The sequence below is a fragment of the Sitodiplosis mosellana genome, unplaced genomic scaffold (genome assembly GCF_009176505.1).
Source record: "Sitodiplosis mosellana isolate CC-2019 unplaced genomic scaffold, AAFC_SMos_1.0 Smas_scaffold_6191, whole genome shotgun sequence".
Lineage (NCBI taxonomy): Eukaryota > Metazoa > Arthropoda > Insecta > Diptera > Cecidomyiidae > Sitodiplosis > Sitodiplosis mosellana.
This window is the reverse complement of record NW_022601432.1, coordinates 4,348,255-4,375,628: the sequence shown is the minus strand read 5'-3', so window position 1 is coordinate 4,375,628 and position 27,374 is coordinate 4,348,255. Positions and strand designations below refer to the sequence as shown.

The window sequence follows — 27,374 nt, the reverse complement described above, 5'->3', positions numbered from 1 at the left end:
TGTTGTTGTTGTTGTTGTTGTTGTTGTTGTTGTTGTTGTTGTTGTTGGTATATACTTTGACGATTTTGAGTCGCAATCTCTTTCGGTTTGCATGTATGTGATTCGACTTTTTTTATGCAGATCTATGCGGTCTACTCCCGATTTCACCTTCACCGAATCATCAAGCAATTTCGTGCTGGTGTGTGTGTGTGTGTGTGTGTGTGTGTGTGTGTGTGTGTGTGTGTGAGCGCAGCGGTGAATCAGCGAGCAATGTGAATGTGTGAACGGAGCTGTTGTTATTTGTCCTGAACGAACCGAATCGGCAATGGCACGAAATCCACGTGAGGGAAAGGAAGAGCACAAGCCGAAAAAGAAACAGCAACAACAACAATAATAACAAAAGTGAAGAGTTCTTGGTTTGGAACACATTGGCTTGGCAACCAAACACATGAATGTCAAACAAATACAGGCTCGCTGAGGCGAGCGTTTGCACACACATACTCGTCGGCCCCCGGAGAGTGTGTCGTTGACTTCTCTGATTTCAATACGGTTTCCTAATACCGAATATACTAAAAAAAATCGTTGATTAACATATTTACCTTCATTCTCAATGCTGAAAATGAATAAACAAAAGAAAGCGATTTTTCGTTTAAGAAAATAGTCTTCATTCAATAAATAGTATTGAAAGACAGTCGTTTCATATCGCGAATGCGCTGATGGAAAAATTCGGATAATATTTACTTTAAATCAAAGCCCGTAGAGAGATGACACAAAGAAAGAGAAGAGACACAGAGTCTTTCGTACGGCGATAACAGTGTTTTCGGCATTGGCTCACCCGACACCCGATTTAGACACACGGCGTACATGTCTCAGCAGCAGCGTCAGCAGCAGCATTGAGAATAAACATACGCACACATCTGAGAGAGCCCGAATCTCTCGCTCTCTCTCTCTCTCTCTCACACTCTTCGATTATGTGGAGTGGTTCGCGTGTATTTGTGTGTGTCCCCCTGTGCATGTGATGCGGCGGCAACGACAACGACGACGACGACGACGATCAGGCGGTGTCGACAGTGGTGTAAACGCTTTCAAAATCACAAACAGACAGTTACAATTTTGATGCAGACGCTATCGGTTTGAAAACAAAAAACGTGAGCGAGAGAAGAAGAACACACGAAAGGAAGTTCGTTTCGTTATCCTTGTGAGCGACAATTTATACGTACACGCAAGAAAAAAAAAATATTTTTTATCAGGCTCAATATCTGTATCAGTGCGGTTTGTGCACAATTGAAAGTGTGAAAGAAACAGAAAGACCGTGCACGCGAGTTCGTTTGAGAATTGGATTAGTTCCGTTCTGTTGTTGTTCCAATCTTGTTTTCTGTTCGTTCCTTCTGAAATACAAAGAAAGGCGGCAAATAATTTACTAAACTAATCCAAATAAATAAAGCGATTCACTAAAGAAAAGAAAACAACAACAACATAAAAACACACAAAATCAAGAAAAAAAAAATAAGACAAAAATAAAATAGGAATGCAAAAAAGAAAAGAAGCGCACAACCACTGCTGTGAAACAATATCGCGAATTGATAATCGAATTAAAAGACGAGCACAAGCAATCAGAATCAGAATAATAACATTAATAAAACAAAACATCGCGACAGATTCAGCAATAACTGAAGTAAAACGACGTGAAAGCAGGAGAAGAAGAGGAGAAAAGAATTATATCCGCAAATATTATCCCATTTAATCAAATTATGCATTGATATTGATATATATATATATATTGTGTCTAGTGCTATAGATGTAGAAAATACACACACAAACACACTCACATAGAATCTATATATGTATATCCAATTTGGTGGCGAAAGAGCAAAGAAAAAAGGGAAGAAAACAACTATAAATATATATGTAATATGCGAACGTAATTTAGCTTCCATTATCTAATTTAAAGTAATCGGAATCAATCAAGTGAATGGAATTTAAACTTACATGAGAGTGCAAGCGAAATAAAGAACAGCAACAATAAGCAAAAAGGTGCAATATTATTACTAAGACGACTGATTTTCCTGATGTCTTGCCAATAGATGTTTAAGTTGGAAACATTTAACACACAAGCATTTAATGCAATAGCCAATTTGATGATTACGCAAACAAATTAGGGCGCCGTTTATACAAAGCAAAAAAGAGTCTTCACTTCGGTGGAACGAAAAGAATCAAAAAGCAACGTTTTATTGTCATAAAAATCATTGTGTAAAAGTGTGAATAAAAAACTGTGTTGCAGCAATCAAAGCACAAGATTGAGCAAACAAAATAGACAATCAAACTAGCCCAAAGGAATCAAACGCAACATTTCTTTTGTAAGTTCCCTATCTATATTGTATTCAAAACTGAACAACAACATTGAACGAAAAAAAAAAAACAGAATTAGAAGCCAACTCGATATGTTTGTGTGTTTTCCGTTCAACCGGTTGATAGGTCGATATCGAAATGCGAATGCATGAAATAATGTGTATTCGATGGAAAAAAAAAAGAAAGAAGAGGAAGACAAAAAAAAGACAGTAACAAACACTGAAATGGCGTTAAGTAAACAACACACTAAGTGAGATATAGTTGGACAGAACAGAAAAAAAGCGTTAGCAAACATTCAAGAAGAACTTCCAACTAAATTTTTTGTTTAATTTTTAAAAAAGTGCGACAAAAAAAATACGACCATATTATGCATGCAATGTAAACAAAAAGGAAAAAAATGTTGTATGAATTGCATAAAATTCAGTCAGATCTTAGGAATTCTTCTTTGCACACACACACACACACTCCACAAAAAACACACACATCAATTCGGCTGGTGAATTTCACTGGAATTTACATTCAGTTGATGCGAAAGAAAATTAACACTTTTATCGACTAATATCGAACCAATCGAATTGAAAATTGAAAGAGAGAGAGAGAGAGAGATAAAGAGAGAGAAGGAGATAGTAAGCGGTCGAAAAATAGAATACATGTTTTGGTTTTGTTGATTGGCCAATATGCATACAACCGATTTTATTGCATGGATTCAATTCAGCGTGTGAATGCATCGAAAGAATAGTAGCTGTGATCGAAACACGAATCGACACCAAATGTGAATTTAACATTGAATACTATCATTGTGATTTCGATTAAGTTGCATTGGTTTTGATTATTTTCTAGCTGCTTGGCCAAGTCGCAATTTACAAATTGAATCAAAATACAATACGAAATTGGCATGGATTGTTGTGGCTACCTACAACATCAATGCTAGTTTTGTGTTGGTAACAACAACACACATACACACGGCAATCGTCATTGTTTATTTCCAATGGTCTCTCTCTCTCTCTCTCTCTCTCTCTCTCTCGAATGGGTGCTTGTGTGTGTTACGAATGGGTGCTTGTGTTTTATTTTGCTGTTGTTTTGTTCATTGCTCGCATCGAATACCATTTACTTTGTGTAAAACGTTACGATCGTGATGAATCATATACGAATATAACGACGATTGTTTTGTCTTTTCTTCACGACGCAATTCGGTTTTACTTTGTCCCGCAAGTCCGCAACACAACCATTGGATGATCAACAACAACGACACACAAAAAGCCTGAAAGAATAAATGATAAAAATAGATAAAATGCCGTACACACAAAAATAACGAAACGGTTTTTGCGTTGCGAATGAGCGCGCGTGAGCGCGTTATCGTTACGAATCCTTGAAGCATTCGTTTTTTGCATCCAATTATTTCGAAGCGATTTATTGAGAATATGCACCGGATTTTGTTGTGACTAATGACCACAATTTTAAAAAACAATGATTTACGAAAATTTCGCATTCATTTCCTTAAACAACACCAAGTGATGGGAAAAAAAACGCCGACAATGACCGAATGAATGACCAAAACAAAACAACATATCGCTAAATGATTTGTATGTATATATGAAGCAAAGCCAAATCCACAAGCGGTGGCGGTAGCATGCGATATATTTATATATATAATAACACACCGCACAATCGTTGTACATCGACAATGAGACAGTGCGAGATGTATGAAGGAAAAGAGAGTGCACGACATATACACACACACATCTACGCGGACGAAATGGCAACAACCCGTAGTGCGCTTGAGACATTTTTCCTCCTCGTCTATCTCACATTCGCAAACACACACGGTTCGCAGTTCGCGCTTTGGTGCTTTTGCTCTCTTGTGACACTCATGCCACTAGAAGTGTTGATGTATTCTTTTTTTCGTTATAGTGCACATTATATATACTTTGTAGTATACTTTTTTTGCCTGTGAGTGTATATAGTTCGCGCGCGCCGTTTCAACATCGAACTCTGTGTCGACAGAAATATTCAAGCCGCATGCACGCATGAAATTTTTCGTCTCCATCGCTTTTTTTTCTTTCTGTGGGGTTAGACGAGAGAACTGAAGAAGAAATCACTCGATTCAACGAGACGACAAAGTATAACACGCTCGCATTTTGCTGCTGTTGCTATAGTGTGTGTGTGTTGATGGCACATACAATTGCATTTCGCCAGTAGACACTATGATTTAGCAGCGATCGTTGTCCCGAAAGGAAGACCAGCATGCATATGAAATGCTCAAAAACAGCATCGAAACTACATTTTGCGATCGCATCGAGCGACGCATCTCATTGTTCGTTGCTTGCAAATCTCAACCGATATGTGAATATTCTATTTTGTACACGCCAAACGGGCAGTGGCGCGCGATGGTATACAGAGCACACAATTTCACAAACGAATAGCAAGACCAACGAATTCGCTCTCGTTCGTCTTGGATTGCGGTGTGACCGTGTATGTGTGTACATTTCGTTGTAGACTGTCTCCTTAGGCATTTCTCAACAAACTGACCGAAATAATAAAATGATTCACACCGTATGTAGGAATACACGACGGTGGTTTTTGTATGTATGTTACTCAAAACTTCTTGAATTTCTTCAGAGACTCTATCTCGCTCGAAGAAATAATATTTACTTTGATTGTTTTTTCCGTTTAAATCGTCCGTTGTCTTTGTACAGTGTATTGATCATCTTCTTTTCATCACTTGCGAAATGAATCTAATTTGAAATGCAAACAAGAAATTAAGATTTGGCTCAGCAAACGAAGATTCGGATAGTAGTGATTCTAAGCGGATTGAATGGACGACAGATTGTTGGCTTGCCAGCAAAAAACCAGACCAAATGCAAGCTTAATTCTAATTAAAGATGGAACAAATGCAAAAAAATCTGCACATACCGCAGATGTACAAGCAGACCAATGCTTCCACAGCAGGAGCTGCCTATTTATTTTTATGTGTTTTTCTTTGTGTAACAAAACGATCGTTTTGGTGTTGCCGTTTCGGTTATTTTTTTTTTCTTTTCGTTAGAGGTGAAGACTGTTTTCAATAAACTATAAGATTAAAATAAAAACACAATAAAACCAACGGAACAAACTAGTTGCTAAGAGGTTGAAATGCAAAAGAAAACGAAGCATTTGCCGCCGTAGACTGAAGAATTTTCGGGGCGAAATAGCATTGGGCGATGCGCAAAGAGTGCGCGTGAAATCAATTTCAAGTGTTGAAGCTCTCCAAAAACTGCATACTTATAAATTCTCACGGAAATATAGTATTGAGCGTGAGAGAGCGAGCGAAAGAGAGGACATATACGAATGCGTTGTGTGTATATATATATAATTTGGTCATGTTTTGTTATGTGTGTTTCGTCTAACGATCTCTATGCGAACGAACACAAGATGCGAATGGGAATTTATGCGAATGCGATCGTAAAAGCCGAGTATTTTGCATCAAATTCATTTTGAAGAAGAAAAAAACTGCCCATTAAAACACAACAAATACACACAGAGCCAACGTGGAATTTCCATTGGAATGAACGGCAAAAATGAGATGCGAAAAAGAAAATTGGAGTTTCAATTGTGAGAAATTGCAGAGATCGAGCGAGAAAGCGAGAGAGCGAGAGAAACCGCGCGGCGTGCACTTAAAAACCACTCAAATCATTGAATCCAAGTGGCTGTGTACACCGTTTCCGTGGTTATATTTTTTATTCTTCTTCTTTTTCACCATTTTTTTTTCGTCTACTCTCGTTCTCTACCTCTCTTGCTCTATCCCACGCTCGCAATGGCCAATAAAAATTTTGCTAATGTCTCTGGCACTCATTTCATTCGTCATAATGCAAAAAACCATAATATGCCGTCATCATCATCGTAGTTTTAAAGGGTATGAGGGAGCGAAGAGTAGAATCATGCGAGCTTGTACATAATTTGTGCATATTAACAGCATCCCGACCCAGTTGTCCATTCCTATTCACACAAACACACAGAAAGAAATGAAAAGAAAAAAAAACTAGTGAAATTATTGAAAAGTATGGGCTCAAGTGGCCATAGCATATGCCAAAAAAATTGGATTTAGTTCAAAACAGATAAAATGAATCTCGAATAACAAAATAGCAGAAAAAAAACGAACTTGAATAAACCGAACGAGTCAAACGGTCGCGCGCTTCTATCGAATCAAAAGAATGCTAAAGTAGTTAACAAATTTTAATTGTTCATCATTGTGCTTTGTCGACATTTAATTGGTCTAATTGGCGCTTAACACTTACTTTCGACAAGTTATTTAACCCCGAAAAAAGAGAGAGAATAATAATGGTCCTTTCCTGTGTTGGCCGTTTCCTTTTTTTTCTGCTGCCTCTTCAAACACAATTTCTTTGCGTCAAAGCCATGCTGCCAATCTTTTAGCATTCAAAAATTGGCATGAGAGCATGTTGTTTGACATAAAGCATAGTGGTATAGTCTTTTTGCTTTAGGCCTCAACCGCTCGCTCACTCGCTCGCTTGCTCACTAATTCATTCATGACCGTTAATTTGACGGTAAAAGCCAAAAATGTTCAAAGAGACTTCCGTTTAAATCGAAAACAATTGAAGCACAAACGAGGATCACACACACATACAAAAAAAAAACCGTAATTAATTCGACTTCATACAGAATATTCATGAGTGCTAAACATTGCAAAGGACCAGCATAGAAATTAAAACGGCAAAGAGGGAGAGAGTAAAATGAAATATTCGTCTCAATTATGCTTTGGCTATGCAAATATTTACGACCAAGTTAAGCAAACAAAGAAGAAGAAAAAAGCGAGTACACTTCTGTTTGGTTTAGCAAGAATACAAAGCACACAATGAACATACATATACCTAAATGGGCATTTTTTTCTTGAAGTGAAAAGAAAACAATCGAATTGACACTTATTTGCTTGGACTATGCTATTTTCTACAGATTGAATAGTGCACTCGATGCTTTCTCTCTACTTTATACCGATATATTAAATGAAATGCATTAGTCTCCGGTGAAATGAATCGGCATGAAAGAATGCCACTATCTAAATAAATGGTGCATACATTGAAAATGGTAAAACAGCGGGCGATCGCGCACGCTATTTGCGCCAAAGTGAATGTTATCTAAAAATTGTATTCAACAAGATGGCCTGAATAAAGCGCGGCAACATGGCTTCATTCATTTTTATCATAACAGAAATATGTGTCATGTATGTGACACTTATTCACTTAACACGGTCAATTTGCGAAAAATCAAAAATGAAGCAACAACAACAACAACGACAACAGAAAAAAAAATGTCACGGCAGTTGCAGTCGAAACACACCAATTGAACTATAACGCGGTGTACACGAACTATATTGCTTATAATGTGTTGCTATTATTATGTTGGGCTCAATTTAAAATTGGTAATTCTACTGACAAACCTCTATCAGCAAGCCATTTTCCACTGCAACCGCGTGCATCGGTCGCGAGCAAATCGAATAAAATCTCTTCATGTATTTTCGGTCTGGTTGAAATCCCAGTTGTTATCGCTTTTTTCATATGTGTTTATATCGCATCGATTCTGTGCACACTGCACACTGCACATTGCACATCCTTTCAATCGTGGCATTGCGTTTTTGTGTGGTTCCATGCACCGAGTTTTTTTCCCCATTTGGTTTTCGTTAATGGACGCAAAAATATCCGAAAAATGTGAATGGTGCGCGATGCACGCACACCGAAATTCGCACAATCATCACACTGACACACTAAGCACTTGATTTAATAAATATTCAATTTATGGATACTTGGTGCGAGAGTTGGGAAAAGTGTGGAGTCAAATGAAAGTCAGTACAAGCACTCAATGAAAAATAAGACATTGCACGAATGAAAATGACGACGACGACGAACAACAACGACGAAGACAACAACAGCAACCACCCATAATCAAATGCAATGACTTGTTTGTTTTTAGGTACACATTTTTCTGAAATTCACCGTGTTTATTTTTCTGGTTTGCTGTTTCTCAATCTCGTTCAGTTGACTGTTGCTGTCGCTGTTGCTGTTGATATTTTTCATCTCTGTTTTTTTGTTTCTTGTACATTATTCCTACCTCTTGTTTTCTCTTTCTTTTCCAATTTACTTCTGTTTTGTTCGTTTTTCAAACATTTTGTTTTCTTATCTCGATTCGTCTGCGTTACTACGACTTTGAAAGTTTGAGTGTATCTCTTGCTTTTCCATTCCATTGGATCATTGCATATTGCGTTTATATCTACTATCTTATAGTCTACCGTATTCACGAGTATGTTTCTCTCTCACAATCGAGTGTGCATCTATTTCGAATTGTTTTCTTACAAAATTGTATGCATGTGTGCTTTTTTGCGCCTTCTCTTTTTTTTTTGTCTTTGCTCTAGAGAGCGTGATGCACTTTTGCTGATTATCGCGCAAAATTTAATGCTTTCATTCAATTCAAGAATTTATTTATTTTGTGAATCATTATGGTTGTTGTTTCGCGTGTATGTCATCACGACCCGTTGCCCGTGGATAATATGAGTCTGTTTACCTAAAACCAACGCATTCTCTTCGTCTGTGTGCTTGTTCATACTCTTGTCTTCTCTATAGCTTGCTCTCTGTCTTTCTCTATCTCCCTCTATCTCACTCTGCCTTCATCTCTTTTACACGCGGGCTTTGTGTGCATCATCGTTTGCAATTGTTGCTCGTTACCGCTTGCAAATAAATCTAAGCACATTCCGCGAGTGCTGAGGCGCACAAACAAAACGAGACAGCCACATAAAGAAAAGGAACGCAAAACCATCATAAAAATGGAAGACGGCTGGAGAGGAATAGGAAAGTAGACGACGAAGTGAAGAAGAGGAAAGAAAATCGACGCGGTTCGTTGCAAGAGAAAAAAAGCAAACACATCGTGCATGCTCTGGCACTTTTAGTGCATGTGCAACTTTCTAACAACTTACATAATTTAAATAGTTTTTTTTTTCTTTTTTCATTTGATAAAATATCTAACGGTTTTAATGACTGTCGACAATTTTATGTTTTGTTTTTGTTCGTTTGCGCGGCCGGTCGTACGTTCACACGTTTGCTGCGAACAAAGTCGATATGCGACCACGGAAAATACCTTCCGAATCGATTTTCGTGGAATACCAATAACAACCGAAAAAAATACAAATCGACAAAAATGCACTTTTTGCATTTATCACATGTACAATGGGCTTTATGTGAACTCAAACACAGTAATTCATGAATGAACTTATCGAAGCGATTTCGATAACAATTTCAAGAACTTTTCAAACTGTTCAATTATTAAAGGGATACCATTTTTTGTGCTGTTGTATCGTATGCTATCTAATCAGATTTATGATTCACATGGAAACACACACTATCCAGTCCATTCAACTGGGATACTGGTTAGAAAGTACGATTATAATCCATGTCCAGATTGAAATTTATTATTACAAGATTTAATTTTTCTCTCGCGCTCTCAACATTATGCCGTTATTTACGTCGTTCATTTTTCTTTTTCCACAATTCTGCAGAGCGAACAAAAAAATGGTGAAAAGTGTGTGTATGTAGATTTGTGTATTTGGATTTCAATTCAAAAACATTCAAGTTTGGAAAACGAAGAGAGGCAAGAAAACGACGACCAAGATTCAAAACAGCGACCAGCGACAGACATCCGAATGTGTGTGTGTGTATTGAACACAGAAAAGCTAGTTGATTGCACGATTTCAGTGAATGTAGGATGAAAATTTATTGTTTTTAATTACAATTTAAAGTGAAAAAAAAGAAAAAAGAAAAACGAAAGAAGAAGAAAAAAATTATTTAGATGATTGTCGCTGGCGTTGACTCTGTGAATAGCACAACTTTTGTGCGCGTGCTAGTGAGTGTGAGCGCCGATTTTTAATTAAAGTCATAAATTTCTCAAATGAGATAAAACTCAACTCTCAACGAATTAATTTAAGTAAATATTGCTTTTCTTTCCTTGCTGTTTGTGTGTGTTTGTGCGCGCGAGCGCGACTAACGGCGTCGATCCAAAAATATCAGGCCAAAAATACCAAAAAAAAAACATCAACATATATTTATATTTCGTTTGTGTCCCGTAACTCACGCCAAAATTCAATTTTTTTTTTCTTTATTTTTGCAGAGTGGTCGCGGAAGAAAGGTAAATTCTGGAGCCGCCGTATCGCCTCGAGCTCAACCAAGTACTACTTCATCGATCAGTCCTGCACCAGCAGCCGTGCCACATCCATCACCAAACACTGCTCAAGCACGTACGTATCTCATTCATTCTCTGTCTTTTTTTCTAACCACAAAAACCACCACTCAAAGCTCAGCCCTCAAATTACATTTCAATTGCGTCTCATTTCATTTACACACTGATCTGTGGAAAGCACATCAAATGAATTTCTTTTTTGATTGACTCTCCGATGAAAACTTATTCTTGGTTTTTGAACAAAGCAAAAAAAATTTTCCCTACCCAAACAGCAACCGCAACTACTATAGTGTCCAGCAACGGAACACCGACCTCAAGTGCTCCGCCACAAGTAACTTCACCACAGTATCCTCAACAGCATCAGGCAGTGATACCACCACAAGTTCCGCCAACCACTACGACAGGTATTCACATACACACTCCCAATTCAAAATTCAAGAAATTCGTTTCGTCTTTGTGTTCTTTTCTTGCCTCTCTGTATTTCAAGCGAGCACTTGACGTGGAACGAAATGATCATTTCCATCCCCAGATTTTCCATTATAGTCAGTCTGGAGAATCAACGTCAAGTGGTCAATTAAAAATTGTCTGAATCTCTCGTTCTGTCTCGCTTTTGTACTTACCAATTCCTTCTGTGTCGTTTATCATTACAGGTTTAGAGCAACACTCACATCCTTCGCATCCACAACAATCGGCTCAACAGCATCACATTCAACAAGCTCAGCAGCCACAGCAACAAGCAGCTCAACCTAGTCAAATGAAGGAAGCGCAACAACAACCCATGGTAAGTTTATGTGCTTTTTTTTCGTCTTTCATTCTCTGCTCTTTTTTCGATTCAACCAGCTTTATATGTACAATGTGTTGTTGTTGTGTTTTTTTTCCTATTCGTTGATCTCTCTGTCTGTACATTGGAGCTCTTGTATTTGGCCCGGAAATTTCAGTCGTTTCGTGAAACACTTCAAACGGAACTCTCTCTTGAATTTCGACCGGCATAAGTGATTTTCTCTCATAGAAACAAGAGATATCCGAGTAGCATGCAAATTGAGCACACACACACACACATTCAAATTAGATGATAGAAAAGTTTCATATGTGTGGATTCGGGTTGAGTACGCTTTGATACCGAGTCACTAGTATATTATGAACGAAGAAGATGAGGGAACCCGTTTTCTTTTTTTTTCTAAATTCAAAACGAACTCAGATTGGCAATTGGCAAATACTGACGGAGTATGCAAACGAATTGAACAGAAACAACAACAACAATAAAAAAAAGAAACACTGTTGTTGTACGAGAGACTGTTTGACGGCTGATGGGAAATTTTTATTGACACATAATTCATTAATTTTCAATTAAAATGGAAAAAGAAGCATGCAAACTTTACAGCATTTCGAATTGTGTTTTTTAGCGTTTTTTTTTTTCTTGATGTGCTTGGCACTTTGGCATTCGTTCCAATTAAATTTCGTCGAGCGACTGACTGAATTTCGTTTTTCAAGATTACACCGAATGATTGCATCTCGTTTTCATCACTCTCTCTCTCTCTCTCTCTCTCTCTCTCTCTCTCTCCCTCTCTCTCTCGTCTTGCCTCAAATCACAATTTCCATACATCGCCCTCCCGAAAAAAAAAAAACACTAAGTATTCATTTATTCTTTCACTTTTACCAACCACCCCCTTGACGAATCAACGTCCCAGCATTCTCGTTCGTTCGTTCGCTCCCTCACTCTCTACTCGACTCATTCCATTCAAATTGACGCCACATAACTACACCGTGGCTAATGTGCACTATGTTTCAAATTTCATTTTCAACTTTGGTATATGAAGCAATCACTCTCAACTCTCTCTTGCTCTCTCCCCCGCATCGGTTTCATTCACCCTATGCCGGCAGTGTATTGTCCATCTCTATCGCACTCTCATGCACATACACACAGATCCAAACACACATACACAATGGCTGGAACGAATGGTGGTGGCAATTTACGCCCGCATCCACATCATTTCTCGTCTCCTCGTCGTGTTGTTGTCGTTTTCTCTTCACTTCAGATTTTCCAATTTTCCCATTCTATTGCGTTGGTTGCATCTCGCATACGACGAATCCATATATGCTGCCAGGGGGAGAAAGAGAGCGAGCAGGGAGTGTTTTTTGCCACCTTCCCTTCTTCTTTTTTTCACCATTTGCTCCCGTGTATTGTGTCGATTTTCATTTTAACGACAATATTTTATGTATACACGCTGGAGAGTACATATAGCGGCCACGGCATGGAATGGCATGGCATAAGCAGCAGTAGTACCACCATCACCATCAGATTCAGTTATTGATAAATGTACCGAGCTTTTCTATGCTTTTGGTTGCATGATTTAACCGAAATGCTTTTCTTCCAGTGAAGGAAATGCCAAGCGAACGAATGTGAGCGTATATGAGTATGTGTATGTGTTTATGTGTGTATGTGTGCGGGTGTTTGATATTTATGCATTTGTACACATAGAAATGGTATACATAGAAAGATGCATAGCATTTTGCTTGTACACATTTTTAATTCAATGGAAATGGCGCCTTTGCTGCATCGTTTGGAATTTTGAAGAAAACCAAAAACTAACAACAAAACACACAATGTTTATCACACTAAAAATGTACCCATTTCCACGTAATTTTTACGTCGTTTCTTCTTTTTTCCGCGGGTCGTTTGGAGTTAATTTTTTAAGATGGGTTGAATTAAAACAAAGAATCCCAATGGAATTTCATCGTGCTGCAACATTGAACAGGAATTTAAATTAGTTTTTCTATGTGTCTCGATCTTTCTCACCCGATCCAACCGCTGTAACGAACAGGCGCATGAAACAGATATCTGTCAAGAAATTCTCGAAACACACATTTTTCACACTTCACCAAATTACGACGAATCACCCATGTGTATGTGTGTGTTTGTATTTGTATTTGTATTTTGCTCGCGCCCGTGCAAAGAATCAAACGAAAATTGAAATTTAAAATGATAAAGCTGCTGCCAGTGACTGAATTGCACGCTCTATGTATGTTGCCGGACGAAACATGGAATATTTTCCGAGGGAGAGATGGTTAATGTAGGTGTCGATGACGTTTGGTTGCCGTCGACTGATTTGCCGTTTTATCTAGGCACAAACATACAACAAAACTTTGCAAAACATAATTAGTGAAAATTAATGCGTTCGAATAAATCACTCTTATGAATATACAGCAATAACAAAACATGGTAGCTCTCCCGTTGCGCTCTCTCTCTCTCTCTCTCTCGCTCGCTCGCTCGCATATCTGTCATTCGCCCGTTTGTTAGAGGGTGATTGGGTCCATCGAACGAACACACCGGATCGGCTCACAGCATAGCAATCCAAAAATGAAGCATTTCAAAGCTCAAGTGTGGTGAGATATGACTCTGTCACACACACACACACACACACACCGATATATTCCGGGCAAGGAGAAAAACTGAAAATTCATTCATATTTGGTTTATGCATGAAAAATTGTGCAAAGACGAAAACGTCAGCCAGCAAACAAGAGCCAATATTTATTAGGTTTCATTCAACTCTTCTTTTGGTCGGTTTTTCAATCGTGTTGGTGCTGTTGCTGTTGCTGTTGCTATTGTTGATACCACCGACCGTTGCTTTTGCTATTGTTTTTGTTGTTTTGCTCATCGGGCAGTGCCAAGCATAAGCAAGTGGCAAGGCATTGCATCGCTATTTCAAGCAAGCAAACATGCATTAAATTTTGCACATGATAAATGAACGTCGGCTTACGATATTTCGTTATTACCGAAACTAGTTGGAATGGGGTGGCGGTCGGTGACAGCAACGACGACAACGACGACGACGTTGATGATGGGCGCGAGCGAAACGGCACTGCCAAAAGAGAAATCGGAGTTTTTGCGCCGTTGTCCGTTTTCGTTACGCCTAAAACTTTCCTGTATGATCCCCGGTATGTGTGTGTGTCTGTGAGGTGGTTAGGTAGACATTATTTTGCTAAAGCCAACCAATATTATTGCAAATCAGCTAAAAATTACACAGCAAAACCGATCCAAACGAATAATAAACATGAGCGGCAACAAGAACAGCAGTAGCAGTGGCACAACAACGTGAACAGCGGTGCAGAGAACGAATGAAGGAAAGTGCGCACATATATATGTGAACACATACGCATTCCCATATCCGCATGCCTAAATATATGTATATGCTGGCAAGCTGATTCATGTAAATGGTGAAAATTTTGATCATAGCCCCGTGCATACGCACGGGCATCGAGATTTTCCTTTGCAATTGCGAGACATTGACATACGATAGTATAGCATTATGGACCCGAATATATCACATAAAAGCGACTCTTGTATGTAACATGATGGCCGTCGGTGTGTGGCTTTCCTATCGGTACAGTTGCTGCTACTGCTGCTGCCATTGCGGCCGTTCTGGTTGCCGTCGACGTCGCCACCGCTGCTACTTCTACTGCTCCCGCTCCTGCTGTAAATGTATTTACAAAAGAAATAGAATGGAGAGAAAATGAAAGCCGAGAGATAAAGAGACAGGACACACGCCATACAACGCCACCACGGCAAATGGCAATGCCAATGTGCTTATACATAAGCGCACGCCATAATATAAGTTTTGATAATAATAATTTATGTTCTAATAATAATTTAATATAAATTTATGATGCTTTTAACGGAAAATTTTATGCTTTTTCTCTTGCTCTCGTTCATCGGCATTGGCTTGTGAATGTGTGTGTGTCTGTATGCATGTGTATCGCTCGCACATCGGGAAGAGAGCGATAGCATGACTACGACGACGACGACGGTGAGGGACATGATGGTGATGATGATGATGATGGGGATGTTTGTTGTTGTTGTTGATTTTTTTTTTTTTGGTTTGTTTTCCTCTTGTTTGCTCGTTGGTTCCTCTAGCTCATCGCCCCGAAATTGGCGGCCCGGCCTCGAACCATCTCTCCTGGCCGAGTAGTTTGTTACTTACCAGCAACATTAAAATATTGTACAGGGAGCTGTGTAATGTGTATATAGTAGTTTGCCGTCCGTTTTGCAATTGAACTTAAGCCCATTTTGCTACAAGTATCTGCTGATGCTGATGTTTTCATTTTTCCATCTCATGCCTTTCGCCACCACCACCACCACCACCACCATTCCCCGTCGTCCACTCATTCCTCTTGCACAACGCCTGATATTCGCTTTGCGCGCACAATCGACCGGCCGCAGCTGTAATGTGTCTATGGAATATGTAGAGTATATATTTGGGAAAATTCAACGTTCATTTTTAGTTGCATGCATAAATTTAATCGGGGAAATTCATTTGATCGTAGACGATTTTATGCACAAATTTGGTAGAAAACTTTTTAAATAAGTCGCAAATTGCGAACGAAGCCTCAGCAATTTGAATAATCCATTTTACACGGGAGCGCGTGCGACCGAACAAAAATGCTCAATATAATTATTACGTAAAACCATTTCAATTAGATATTTTACCATACGCATAGAGAGAATTGTGCCATTATCCTAGCACTGGAAAATGTGCGTATTTTTGTGTGTGCAAAACGCGCGAAAACACAAACACATACACATCATGGCAGCCGAGCATATAAAGTAATGTTCAATTGATGCTATTCATGGCCAAAGTTGTTGGGAGACCAACAAAATGTGAGAAAAAAAATAACAGCGGCATTAAGTGGTTGGTTAGTCGGAGAATGGGATGCGGATGCTGCTGCTGCTGTTTCTGCTCTGATGTGATATGTGCTGCGAGCGAATAGATCGAAAACCAATTTAAATTATTTTCTAAATTGCAAAATTGTGCAAGTGCGTTATGTTGAGCCTCGGTAACGGCATATAAGGGATATTGTTTTTGACTCCGGCCAATCAAGTGTTTTAGAAATATTTTGCATAAACGCATTAACATGTTAATTTTCTTTGCTAAAGCTCCGTCATTCATTTTTACCACCCGTCCGCCCCAAACCCCATCTCAAATATGGTGGGAAATAATGTAATTTCTATCTTGATGTGAAATTTGGTTTTGCTGTGTGGTTTAGGCCACCATCTCACTCACTCTCTCGCTCTCTCTCACACACACACACACACTCACACACACTTTTTGCTATCGATGTATTTATGTACATGGTCTTTGTAATGCTCGGCGTGCAAGCAACAAATCACATTTTAACCGACATTTTCTCCGGTTTTTGTTCGGTTTTAATATTCAATTTTTAGTAGTGGCATCATTTCAGGTGCGTCATCAAACTATATTATGTTCACATTTACGAGCCATTATCATCCTCATTAGACGCACATTTTCAACTTTTCTCATGCTGTGCGCTCGTTCACTTGGTCTCTTTTTCTCTAGCTCTCGTACACTCACCGCTCTCCATTCCACGCTCCCTCTCTCTCTCTCTCTCTCTCTCTCCCACTAGCCAAGAATTATTCGAGCGATCTTTATGGAAAACGAACGAAAGTGGTCGTTCATTGGCTTTTAGCGTGCAATGACGCTTTGTTTCAAGTGACCCGCACTCGAACTACCAACCACTTCAAGAGTTTCCGACCCATCAATAAATAGTAACGTTGCAGTATATGATGTGGTTATAATTGTATCAGTCAATTTTAGTTGGCAGCTTTTTATTGGTGATGCAATTTGTGCACAACACAATTGGCATGACTCGTTCTTCGCTTCGTTGAACTTAACTAAATTGAACTTTACCAAAACGCTTTTCTCTCTCTCTCTCCCTCTCTCTCTCTCTCTCTCTCTCTCTCTCTCTCTCTCTCTCCCGATGTTTTTGAGTTCAATCATTTGCTATTGATTAGCCAATTGTTTCATTTCATTTTTTTTCATCAATTCTTTGGGAGTTATTTGATTAATTTGTGCAAAAGCCTGTACGAAAATGAAGAGAAATAAGAACTAAAAGTGATGATGAAAACTCATAATTTCAATATTTTCTGTAAATTTGTTATCATGTCAATTTTAAGCTGATTTAAAATGATTCAGTTTGCTGTAATGTTACCATTAGATATAGCCCGGTGTGCATTTGCAAATTTGATTGTTGTTCGTCGTCTCATTTCGCGAAAATGAGAGCGAATGAGCTAGAGCGCTAAAAAGAAAAATATTTGCCGAGAAATATTTGCAACTCACTCGCAATTTATACATGGCTCTCCTTTTCTGCACTCAAATTTTCCACATCTTAGTTGTGTTGTTGTTTTTGCTTTCTCGATTTGGCTAGTCGCTTTTGCTCTTATGGTTCTTCGCCCTCTGTTCAACGTCTTGTTGATTTTTTTTTTTTTTTTTTGTTGCCGTGCACAAAACACACATGCGGCTCACACACAGACACACACACTCAGCGTCAAACTTTAGTAATGATGCAGAGATGGAATGCGGGTGAATTGTAAACATGGTGAAAAAATTTCAATGGCAAACGGGAAAGGGGTAAAAAGCAACGGAATTTTTCCTCGTTGCTGGTTATGTGTGCTGTTGTTGTTGTTTGTTTTTTTTTCTTCAATTTTTTCAAACATTCTTTTTTCCTTTTTCTCTCTTTTTCGTTGGGTTCCGATGCTATTTTTCGTTTTCCTCCTTTGACGATCCCATGCACATTCTTTTAAGTCAAAAGCGTTCATCAAACCGATGGCGCGCTGTCGACCATTCTCAATCCACAAGCATTTGTTATGCACGAAGCCTCATATATCACATGTCTATATGACGACAAGCGAGAAATGGCTGGAGTGTGAGAGGGCATACCACACACACACACACACATACATGCATACACCGATCCACATCTCGCCCTCCGCTCGCGCTTACATCGACGTGTGCGCGCGAGCGAGCGCTCCTCATATTCGTGCCGCCATTCTCACCAGCATGCTGCTGCTGCATGGAAAAAAGGCAAGAAGCACAAGAACACACTACACAAATTATGTATATGAAAGTTTGCTAGCATTATAAATGTTGTGTATTTTGCGCTTGCATTATGATTGGAAACTGGTTGCTGTGACAAGAACATGAACATGAATCAGACGAAAAAACTAATTTATTTATTTTCTACATATACTTTTTTTTCTCTCTTTTGTTGTTGTTGTTGTTGTTGTTGTTGGTGTTGTTTGGTTCGTTTTTCGGTTCCGTCGTGCGTATGTACGAAAACTGCTGAAGTCGATGTATTTACGGGTTCGTTTTTGCCCTTGTCAAAAACATTTCTGCTCGTTTGCGGATGTGTTTGTTGTTCGCTTCTCTCGCAATCTTGATTAATTCGAGCTTAATTGAAGAAGTATGAGTATGTTTGCCAGACAGTCAAACCTGTCAAAAAGTTCGGTCCACACGCGTGCTCGCGCGCACCAATGAGTGCAGCCAATCGACTGAGCGAACACATTTTCCACTTCGGAATATATATATATACAAGTATATTGATATTGTAAATTATGAACCGGTTTTGGAACCCAAACTATTCGCTAAAACCAAGCAAAATGATAGAGCCACGACCAAAATTCACACTGCTTCCAAATTACGGTTTTTTTTCTCGCTCCATGTTGTTTCTTTATGGTCGAAACATATCAATTTTTTTTCTCCGCGAATCAAGTAATATTATTTCATTTTGCAAATGCATGAGAATGTGGGAGGAGATGAAGGGAAAAAAATAATAGCGAATAAAAAATACGTATCCTTTGACATAATTTTCAAGTATTCGTGAAAGAACCAAAGGATTTGCATGTACTTTGCCGGTTAAGAGGGGTTTCACAGTGTTTGATATTTGAACCGAGAAAAAAAAACCGAGTAGAAGAAACATTACCGAAATGATTTATTTGCCGAATATGTGGAAGTTTCATACTTTGCATATATGAAACGAAAGAAAATTTGAAGAAATTCTTTGCAGTGGTGAAAGTATAGTACGATATACACTAGGTGATGCTCGGCTGTGTGTGTATGTGCAAAGCACATGAAAGTAATATTCTGCAAATAATTTAAAATTTGCTCGTACATTTATCGCACATTTGATGGTGAATGCCGCTGCCACTGCTGTCGCCGCCATTGCCAAAACACAACTTTCTGCAACAACATTATTGCAATATATTGTATACATTGTTCCATTAATTTGATGTGATTTTATCCATGGAATGGATTATAATTAAAATTCCAATTGCGAAGCATTGCATAAATTTCATTATCACCTTCCTCCGGTTCCGGATTCGCCATCTAAGAATTTCGTTCGGGCCATACATCGATCCATACATACACACACACATAAACACATCCACATCTAACAGCACATACATCTGTATAGCTATGGCTTCATAATGAGTGTGGTAGCAACGTAGCTATGGCTTGTTTTTATTTTCAATGCTTCTTCCTTCGGATGTGATATTTCAAAAATTATTTGCAATTCAAATGAGACTTCATTTTGAAATGTGATTTATAGGCGTTTCGCTTTTCTCTCATTCTCGTTTTCATCTCTCTTTTTCTCACACTCGATGACTCTGTCTCTCCCTGTGTGTATGTGTCTCTCTAATGCCAAGCCTACGAGAGAAAATGTTTAAAAAGGATCGAGGCGTTTTATTTTTGGCATCGTATTGCATACAAGTGCAGGTTGCTGTATGATCACCATCACATAGCGCTCGCGCACACACAGCACAGAACTTGTAATTGAAAATTCAAAATTGAATTACTCGTGGACGAGCCAGTGAAACATTTCGAACATATATAGTTCGACCAAGAGTAAATGTTACACAGTGTGTGTGTGTGTGTATGTGTGTGAATTTGTGCATGGTGTTTATGTTGGATGCTAACAATAGACTTTTGATAATAATACAGAATATCCACGAATAATTAAACGATGAGAAAGTGGAATGTGCGACACAGAAAATTGCACAACAACACGACAACACTAACAAAAATAACTAATATACACTCACACTCACACAACAGAGAAAGAAAAAAATTGTATAGCAACAACAATAGCAACGAGCAATGTACGATTCAGCTGTATGAAACAGAATTAATTTATAGTAAACTAACGCTCCCCATAATATGCTGAAACAATATGCAAGTCCGAAAAGTTGCACAGCTCAACCATGCGAAGAAGAAGATGGCAAGGAGTAATATAGAACGAACGAACGAACGAATTATTACATTGTACGACATGTATTTGGTGTGCATTGTATTGCAAAGGCAACGCAGAGAGAGAGAGAGAGAGAGAGAGAGAGAGAGAGAGAGAGAGAGAGAGAGAGAGAGAAAAAGAGAATATAATAATCAACTGAAATTTAAAACAACATCAACAGGAAAATATACGCATTTACAGTAATAATTGGTTTCCTTCGAATATGTGCAACACAAAATGTAATTTCATTGTGCTTTGCCATGGATACGCAACTACGTAGCGGCCACTAAACATATTTAGAGTGGTGCGATGCGACGATTTTGAAATAGATTTCAATTTTTGCGGCAAACTTTGCTCTTTCCCACTCTATTTCTAACGTTAACCAATTCGACCCAATGTCGTCTCAAAATGTTTGCTTACACCAGAAGAAAAAAGACGACGAAAAAAAATCAGCAGACGAGTGTTCGAATGAAAAATGGCATTTTTTTGACTTTTGAAAAATGATTGAAATTCAATTGCACACATAGACTGATTGCCCCTTGAAAATGGGAATAATTTACGGAAAGCACGATTTTCGCACCACTCTAAAGCCTCCCTCGTATATATATATACGCGTATATTCATTCTGTCGTCTCTCTCTCGATGCACACAACACGAAAACGAATATATGCTCGCTACCGTCCAAATATATATTTAAAATGTATGTGTACTTTAATATTACCATTTTACCGACTAAATTTGTTTTGCTTTCCATCTCTGTTTGGCCTCTTATCTGGCTCCTCATGCTGCTGCTACTGCTGCTGCTGCTCTGCTACTTTTCTTCTCTGCTGATTATTTTCCATTCGCTCTCTTTCGCTCACTTGTGTTCAATTTCTCTGTTATTGGTGCTGCTGCCACCGTTGCCGTCGTCGTCGCCACCGCCGCTGCCGTTCATTCTTCTCCGGCTTGCTCGCTAAAATCTCACTAAATATATGCTGGTGCTCTGCAGCTTAAAAATATCTCCGCAACGTATATATACTGCCGGAGCATTTGAATGAGCACATAAGTAAACATTCTATGCTGCTTTCTATCATCAATGCGCTCGTTCGTTCGTCTGTTCGTTCGTTACTTTTGTATAGAATTTAAAGCTTTATTTTCAGGAAGCACTGATTTCAGTCTCTACTCTCTTGCACCCTCTCTTGCAAACAATTTAGCTCTCTCGTTCCCTGGCTTCGATCCGTTGTTTACTCTTTGCTTGATGTGTCGCCTGTTTCTCGTTTGGCGCGCACTCGTTCCGTATGTGTATTGCAATATCGCCACCATTAGCTAGACGCGTTCAAACATTCCAACTCAAATCGTTCTCTTCGTTGTGGTGTATATAACGGCCAAGCCGTATCCAGCAGTTTTATAACGGAACAGAAAGACAGAGAGGCCAGGGAGCACGAGCACGAGCATCTTTACATAATATATACCCATTAATAATATGCAAAAATACAAAATTTACACACCTAAAGAAAAGTATAAATAAAAGCATAGCGCATACATATTGCACACGTATGCATGATGATGATCACGGCGGCACAACGACCATCATCTCTTTGCCTGAATTGAAGGAAAATGTCAAAACGAAAATAGTGTCTTGCACACGCCGTTCACTTGCTTCTCTTCCTTACGATTTTACGAAGGAGAACGAATGAAACGCAAAAATACGGAAGAAAAATGGTTTTAGAAGCAGGCAACAGAGAGTGCACATTGCAAGCACTAGTGCTAGCAAAAGTTGAATATCATCTAGTAGTGTCTAGCATATGCACGACTACATTGTTTCGCCACATACATAGTTGTCGCTATTGACTATGTAATACAGAGACGGGACCACGCAAACCTGAGAAGTAACGGTGGCCAGTCGGTTTAGATGTGTGTGTGCAGAGCAACGATGACGACAACGACAACGTTATTTGTATGTGACCACGGAGATGCAATTTGCCAAGAGTGTTGATTTTGCTGCATGGCAATTGCTTTTACTTTCTGTGTGCATGCACATGCACACACAACTGCCACAGGATCCGTGCAACATAGCTGGATTCTTTCTCCCTCTCTCTCTATGTGTGTGTGTGTGTGTGTTTTTCTCCGAGATCGACTCGATTCTTTTTAAATAATCGCATTTTCAATGTTTATTTTAAATGAGAAGAGATGCAATTTCGCTTGGAAATTCGTTCGAGCTTATCAAATGTATTTACAGCATCATATTTGTTTTCTTCTTGAAAACAGACGAAAGAAAAGCTTTCAAATTTTGTTTGAAGCAACTAGATTTGTTTCGAAATTTCAATGTATTCATTATTGAGTTTTATCAATGATTCGAACTTTCTGCAATCTCGACGAGAGCCGTATTGTTTTGGTTCAATTTGATTTTTCGATGAATCGGAAACGGGAATCGATCAACGATTCGCTGCTCAAAATCAAAACAACATGCAATGATTTAAAGTTGTGAGAGACAGAGATCGACCGATTCGAGCAGAACAAAACGTATGTGGGAGCACACATCCATAGTTACCGATATTGGTTGCGTATCTAAACATCGAAAGAATATCAAATTATTTTCCCCAGAGCGATCTCTCTCTCTCTCTCTCTCTCACACTCTCCGCACCGAGCATTGTTGATGAAGATTCTCGGAAAAGAGCTGCTATTTTATGAACTTGTGCGAAGTGTTTTTTCAAGGAAATGGGACGACGAATCATAATTGCTTGCAGAAAGTGAGCCAACTTGAAACAATATTTGACATGCATTATGGCCACCGTATATATGATCCATACGATACTTGACGGTGTCCTTTCTGCTACCTTATTGCAACCGAAAAAAAAACTCAGTAATGAATCGATGCTGTCGTTGTAAATGTATTGTTATTTATGTCAGGGCATATTTCGTTCATAAAACGTATTTCTGAGTCTTAGCAAGCTGAGCATTTAAGCAAGCACTGTGAAAGGGTTCAAGGCACTCAATATTGACTTGCTTGCAGTTCAACTGCCTCGATTCAGAGTCACATTTGATGAATACAATATCGCCACAAAATGTACCCTGCACATTGCCTGTATTACCTAGGCAGCAAGTGCGGTATTTCGTTGTTGTTGCTGTTGTTTTTTTTCTCTTCTTCAAAATACACAACAGTTTTATAAATCGATGTTCTTATGTACGTTCACAATGCATGTAGCATACACACAAATGCGCCCCGAATAACAACAACAAGAGGGTGGCTCTGCACTCTCCCATCATAAAATACGGCAATGGTGTAGGATAGAATAGTGTAGGGTAATTTTTCTCCCTTGTTTATCTTACCGCATCGATGCGGCTGGTCGACCTTATCTTCTTCGAGCAGCATTCAATCGAAACCGTTTACACATATTCAGTGGATACGTGTGTATGTGCGGACACATCGAACAAGCGCCTCGGCTCTATATCGGTTGAGGAAGCGCGTTGTAGAAAATAAGTATTTTCCCCCAAAATGATGTACCATTATTGCTTGAACGTCTATGTAATTACGTTTGCTCTTGTTTGTTAATACACATAAAGTAGCAGTGAAAGCATCCGATACACCTAATTCTCTCATCATCATCGTATGTCGGACTTGGTGTGTTGACCATATGAGAACAGGTGCATAAAACACTGATTCGATTTTCGAAATGGCCAAAGAAATCAAATGCCAAACGATTAAACGCAACAAAAACTAACACGAAACACAGTAAATGGAACAGCAGAAGAGCGGAAAGAAAAATAAATTAATGAGATCAGTGGAGATTTCTTCTCTATTTATCACACCGTTTCTTATTTACTAACCTTATTTATTCATTCCGATGGCATACAAATTTACATTGGACAGTTACAGTTTTATTGATTTTGATTCAAGCTGATATGGTAAAAGAGGGGAAAAATTGGTAGTGAACACAGAAAATTAGAAGGCACTAAGTGATTATTGTCATTTGGCAGAATAAAAAGCACTCTTTCTCAGGTGCCAGTGTGTTTTTGTGGTGGATCAATTTCGACCAACTCAATTCTACCGAAGAAAAAAAATCGGGCTCGTTGATAAATACGTAAGTTGAACTTTGTTGCAGTCAAACTATTCGTATGAAGTCCTTCAGAAAATCAGAGAGAATGAGAAAAAGAAAGAGATAAATTGATGGAAAGCACAAGTATAGACAAAAAAAAATGCGACTCAAACTTAAAATGTGCGCCAAAAAGTAAACACACAAATAAAAGGCGTTAAACACACACAGGCCCCATGTGTATATAAAATGGATAGATTTTTATATTCTCTATCGAGAAGTCAGTTTTGGATATGGTGCACGCACAACAAGCCCTATTGTACGTGCTCTCGTGCACACCGTGTGCCATGGCTTCATCGAAAATACTTTACTTTGGCAACGGGACGTCCAACTTATTATGGATATATGAGTATGTACGTGTGTGTGTGACTGTGTGAAAATGTGTATATTTTTCGAAAACAAAAATGCTGCCAACAATGAAATCGCACGGCGCGGTACGGCACACGGAAAAAGTGCCTCATTCAATTCCGTATTCATCATGACAAAAGGTGATAACAATACAGCCTAATTTGACGTCGATATGCCCAAAGAATATAAAGTAATTTGGATGTTGTAACGTCGCGCGGCGTATTTCGTGCATCCTGCCCGCCAACATAACACACGATACACATCTCTCTTTCCTCATGCACATCTTTGCTATCTGTCTATCCTGCTGATGTTGATGCTGATGCCGAATGGTGGTCTTTTGAGCCGTCTATGGTATGTGCGTGATTCACGACATTTTTCCCACTTTTTTGTGCCGAGGCTCATCGTTCGAACACCATTGACGCTCCACACCATGATTACTGTCATCATTATTATTATTATTGTACGATAAATGCTGTTTTTTAGGATTTTGTTTTGTTTCAGGCCATTGTTCTATCGAGCTCATCGAATGAACACACAGAAGAAGAAAAAAAAAAAGAACGGTCGCGACCATACCAATGCTCTTTACTCCCTCTTCCCAACACTAAACGGGGATTTAATTTATGCGAATTCACATTTAAAAGCAACCAAAAACTCTGAAACACAGACACACATAGACAAAGAGGAAATGTTGTTGGCACGCAAAAGAAAATGACAACAACGACCGAACGAACTAACTAAAAAAGAGAGAAAAAAAAATGTGAGAAAAATAAGCGAAAAAAAGAACTTTTGCTGTATCATCTCAAAAATACGCGCGCACGACCAATATTCATAAATAGCTTTCCCATATTCCGTCATATCTAAAATATATATGCGACAGCAATGCAATTTACGGCAACTACGCCACCATCCATGCTTCATGCAAAATACAGCAACGAAAAAAATAAAACCGAAGAAACTCAATAAACCAGAAGAGAGAAGCAAGAAGACCGAATGGAAGAAAGAAAGGCAAAAATATATATATATATATATATATCAAGCATGGCGCGTGGAATAGCGAAAGAGCCAAGGAAACCACAATGGAAAACTTTTTACATAATTTATGGAACATTTTGACATAATTATTTATTTGATAATATTTTGCTTTTTGCTGCCTTATCTTTTTGGAGTTGTGCGTGCCAGGCGCGCGCGCGCCATTGCTCGCTCCGCTCGCATTTATTCTTCGCTGGCTGGTGTTCGTTTTGCGTCTCTGCAAAATACATATATTTGCGAAATAGAAAATATATTTATGCGAAAAATGCTGGCGCACACAAGAACCAAGCAGCAGCGGCGGTGGCGGCAAAAATAAAATAAAAGATTGAGAAATCGCGTTTTATTTCCGCTCATTGGAAATAATAATCAAATGCGAACGAAATTCGATTCATGAACTGTGAAATGAAATGGTTCATTTTAAATGATTGAGAAAAGCATCGCATAAAATAAACATTTGATGAGTGGTTTGGGGGGGGGGGAGGAAAAAGCTTGGAATAATTTCGGCTCGATTTCTGCCAAAACTTTGATTATTAACCTAGAAAGAAATGTTGCCAATGAAAACTAAACACTGACTGCGACATCACACAGGCGTATCAATGTTGTCAAAACAAAATGGGAAAAAAGAGGGCAAATTTTGAATGGCATTCGTATTAGTTGCCAAATCGATATACTCGTCGAGATGATTGATTCCACTGAAACATACATTCTCATTTAAACTTTTCTCATTGATTTCGTCGAAAAATTTGAACTCGGTCGTTATTTTTTCTGGTCTACATTCTGTGACACATAGAGGACAAAATAGGGAGAGAGAGAGAGAGAGAGAGAGAGAGAGAGAGAGAAAAGCAACAGCAGCACATAGATATCCAGCTTCATTAAATTCCAGTCATAATTTGGTTTCTTAGTTCAAATGCTCGGCACTTGTTTACACGCTTAATGGCTTCATTTCCATCATTGGCTAATGCCAATATATATTCGGTACGATATTTGGAGTCCAAATATTTGGTTTCACTCTCTTGGTCTCGGTCTCGTTCTCGTTTTTTCTCCGTCTCTACCGGTACCGCTTTGGTTCAATCCAGTTTTACGTCGTAAATTGATATAAATCCATTTGAGCAATGAACACTGAATAAATTCCATCTAATTTTGCCGCTTTTTGCGTTGTATTTTTCTGTTGTTGTTGTTGTGGTTGTTGTTGTTGTTCGGTATTGAGCTTGCGCCATCCAAGCAGCGCAATCAGAATTATAGGGACGAAACGACCAAGAGAGAGAGAGAGAGAGAGAGAGAGAGAGAGAGAGAGAGAGAGAGA

At 38.8% G+C, this 27,374-nt stretch overlaps 1 protein-coding gene across 8 annotated transcripts in view; it reads left to right on the top strand.

Annotated features, from left to right (window-relative positions):
- The window catches only part of LOC129576761 (methylcytosine dioxygenase TET), a 97,476-nt gene that overhangs the window by 58,834 nt on the left and 11,268 nt on the right, over nt 1-27,374 (top strand). For 7 of the 8 annotated variants that reach the window (XM_055462377.1, XM_055462372.1, XM_055462373.1 and 4 more), the window contains 3 exons: nt 10,471-10,597; nt 10,812-10,943; nt 11,190-11,320. In XM_055462377.1, the coding sequence (XP_055318352.1) occupies nt 10,471-10,597; nt 10,812-10,943; nt 11,190-11,320 (390 nt within the window). The remainder of the gene's footprint in view (nt 1-10,470; nt 10,598-10,811; nt 10,944-11,189; nt 11,321-27,374) is intronic. The other variant, XM_055462378.1, reaches the window with a different exon arrangement.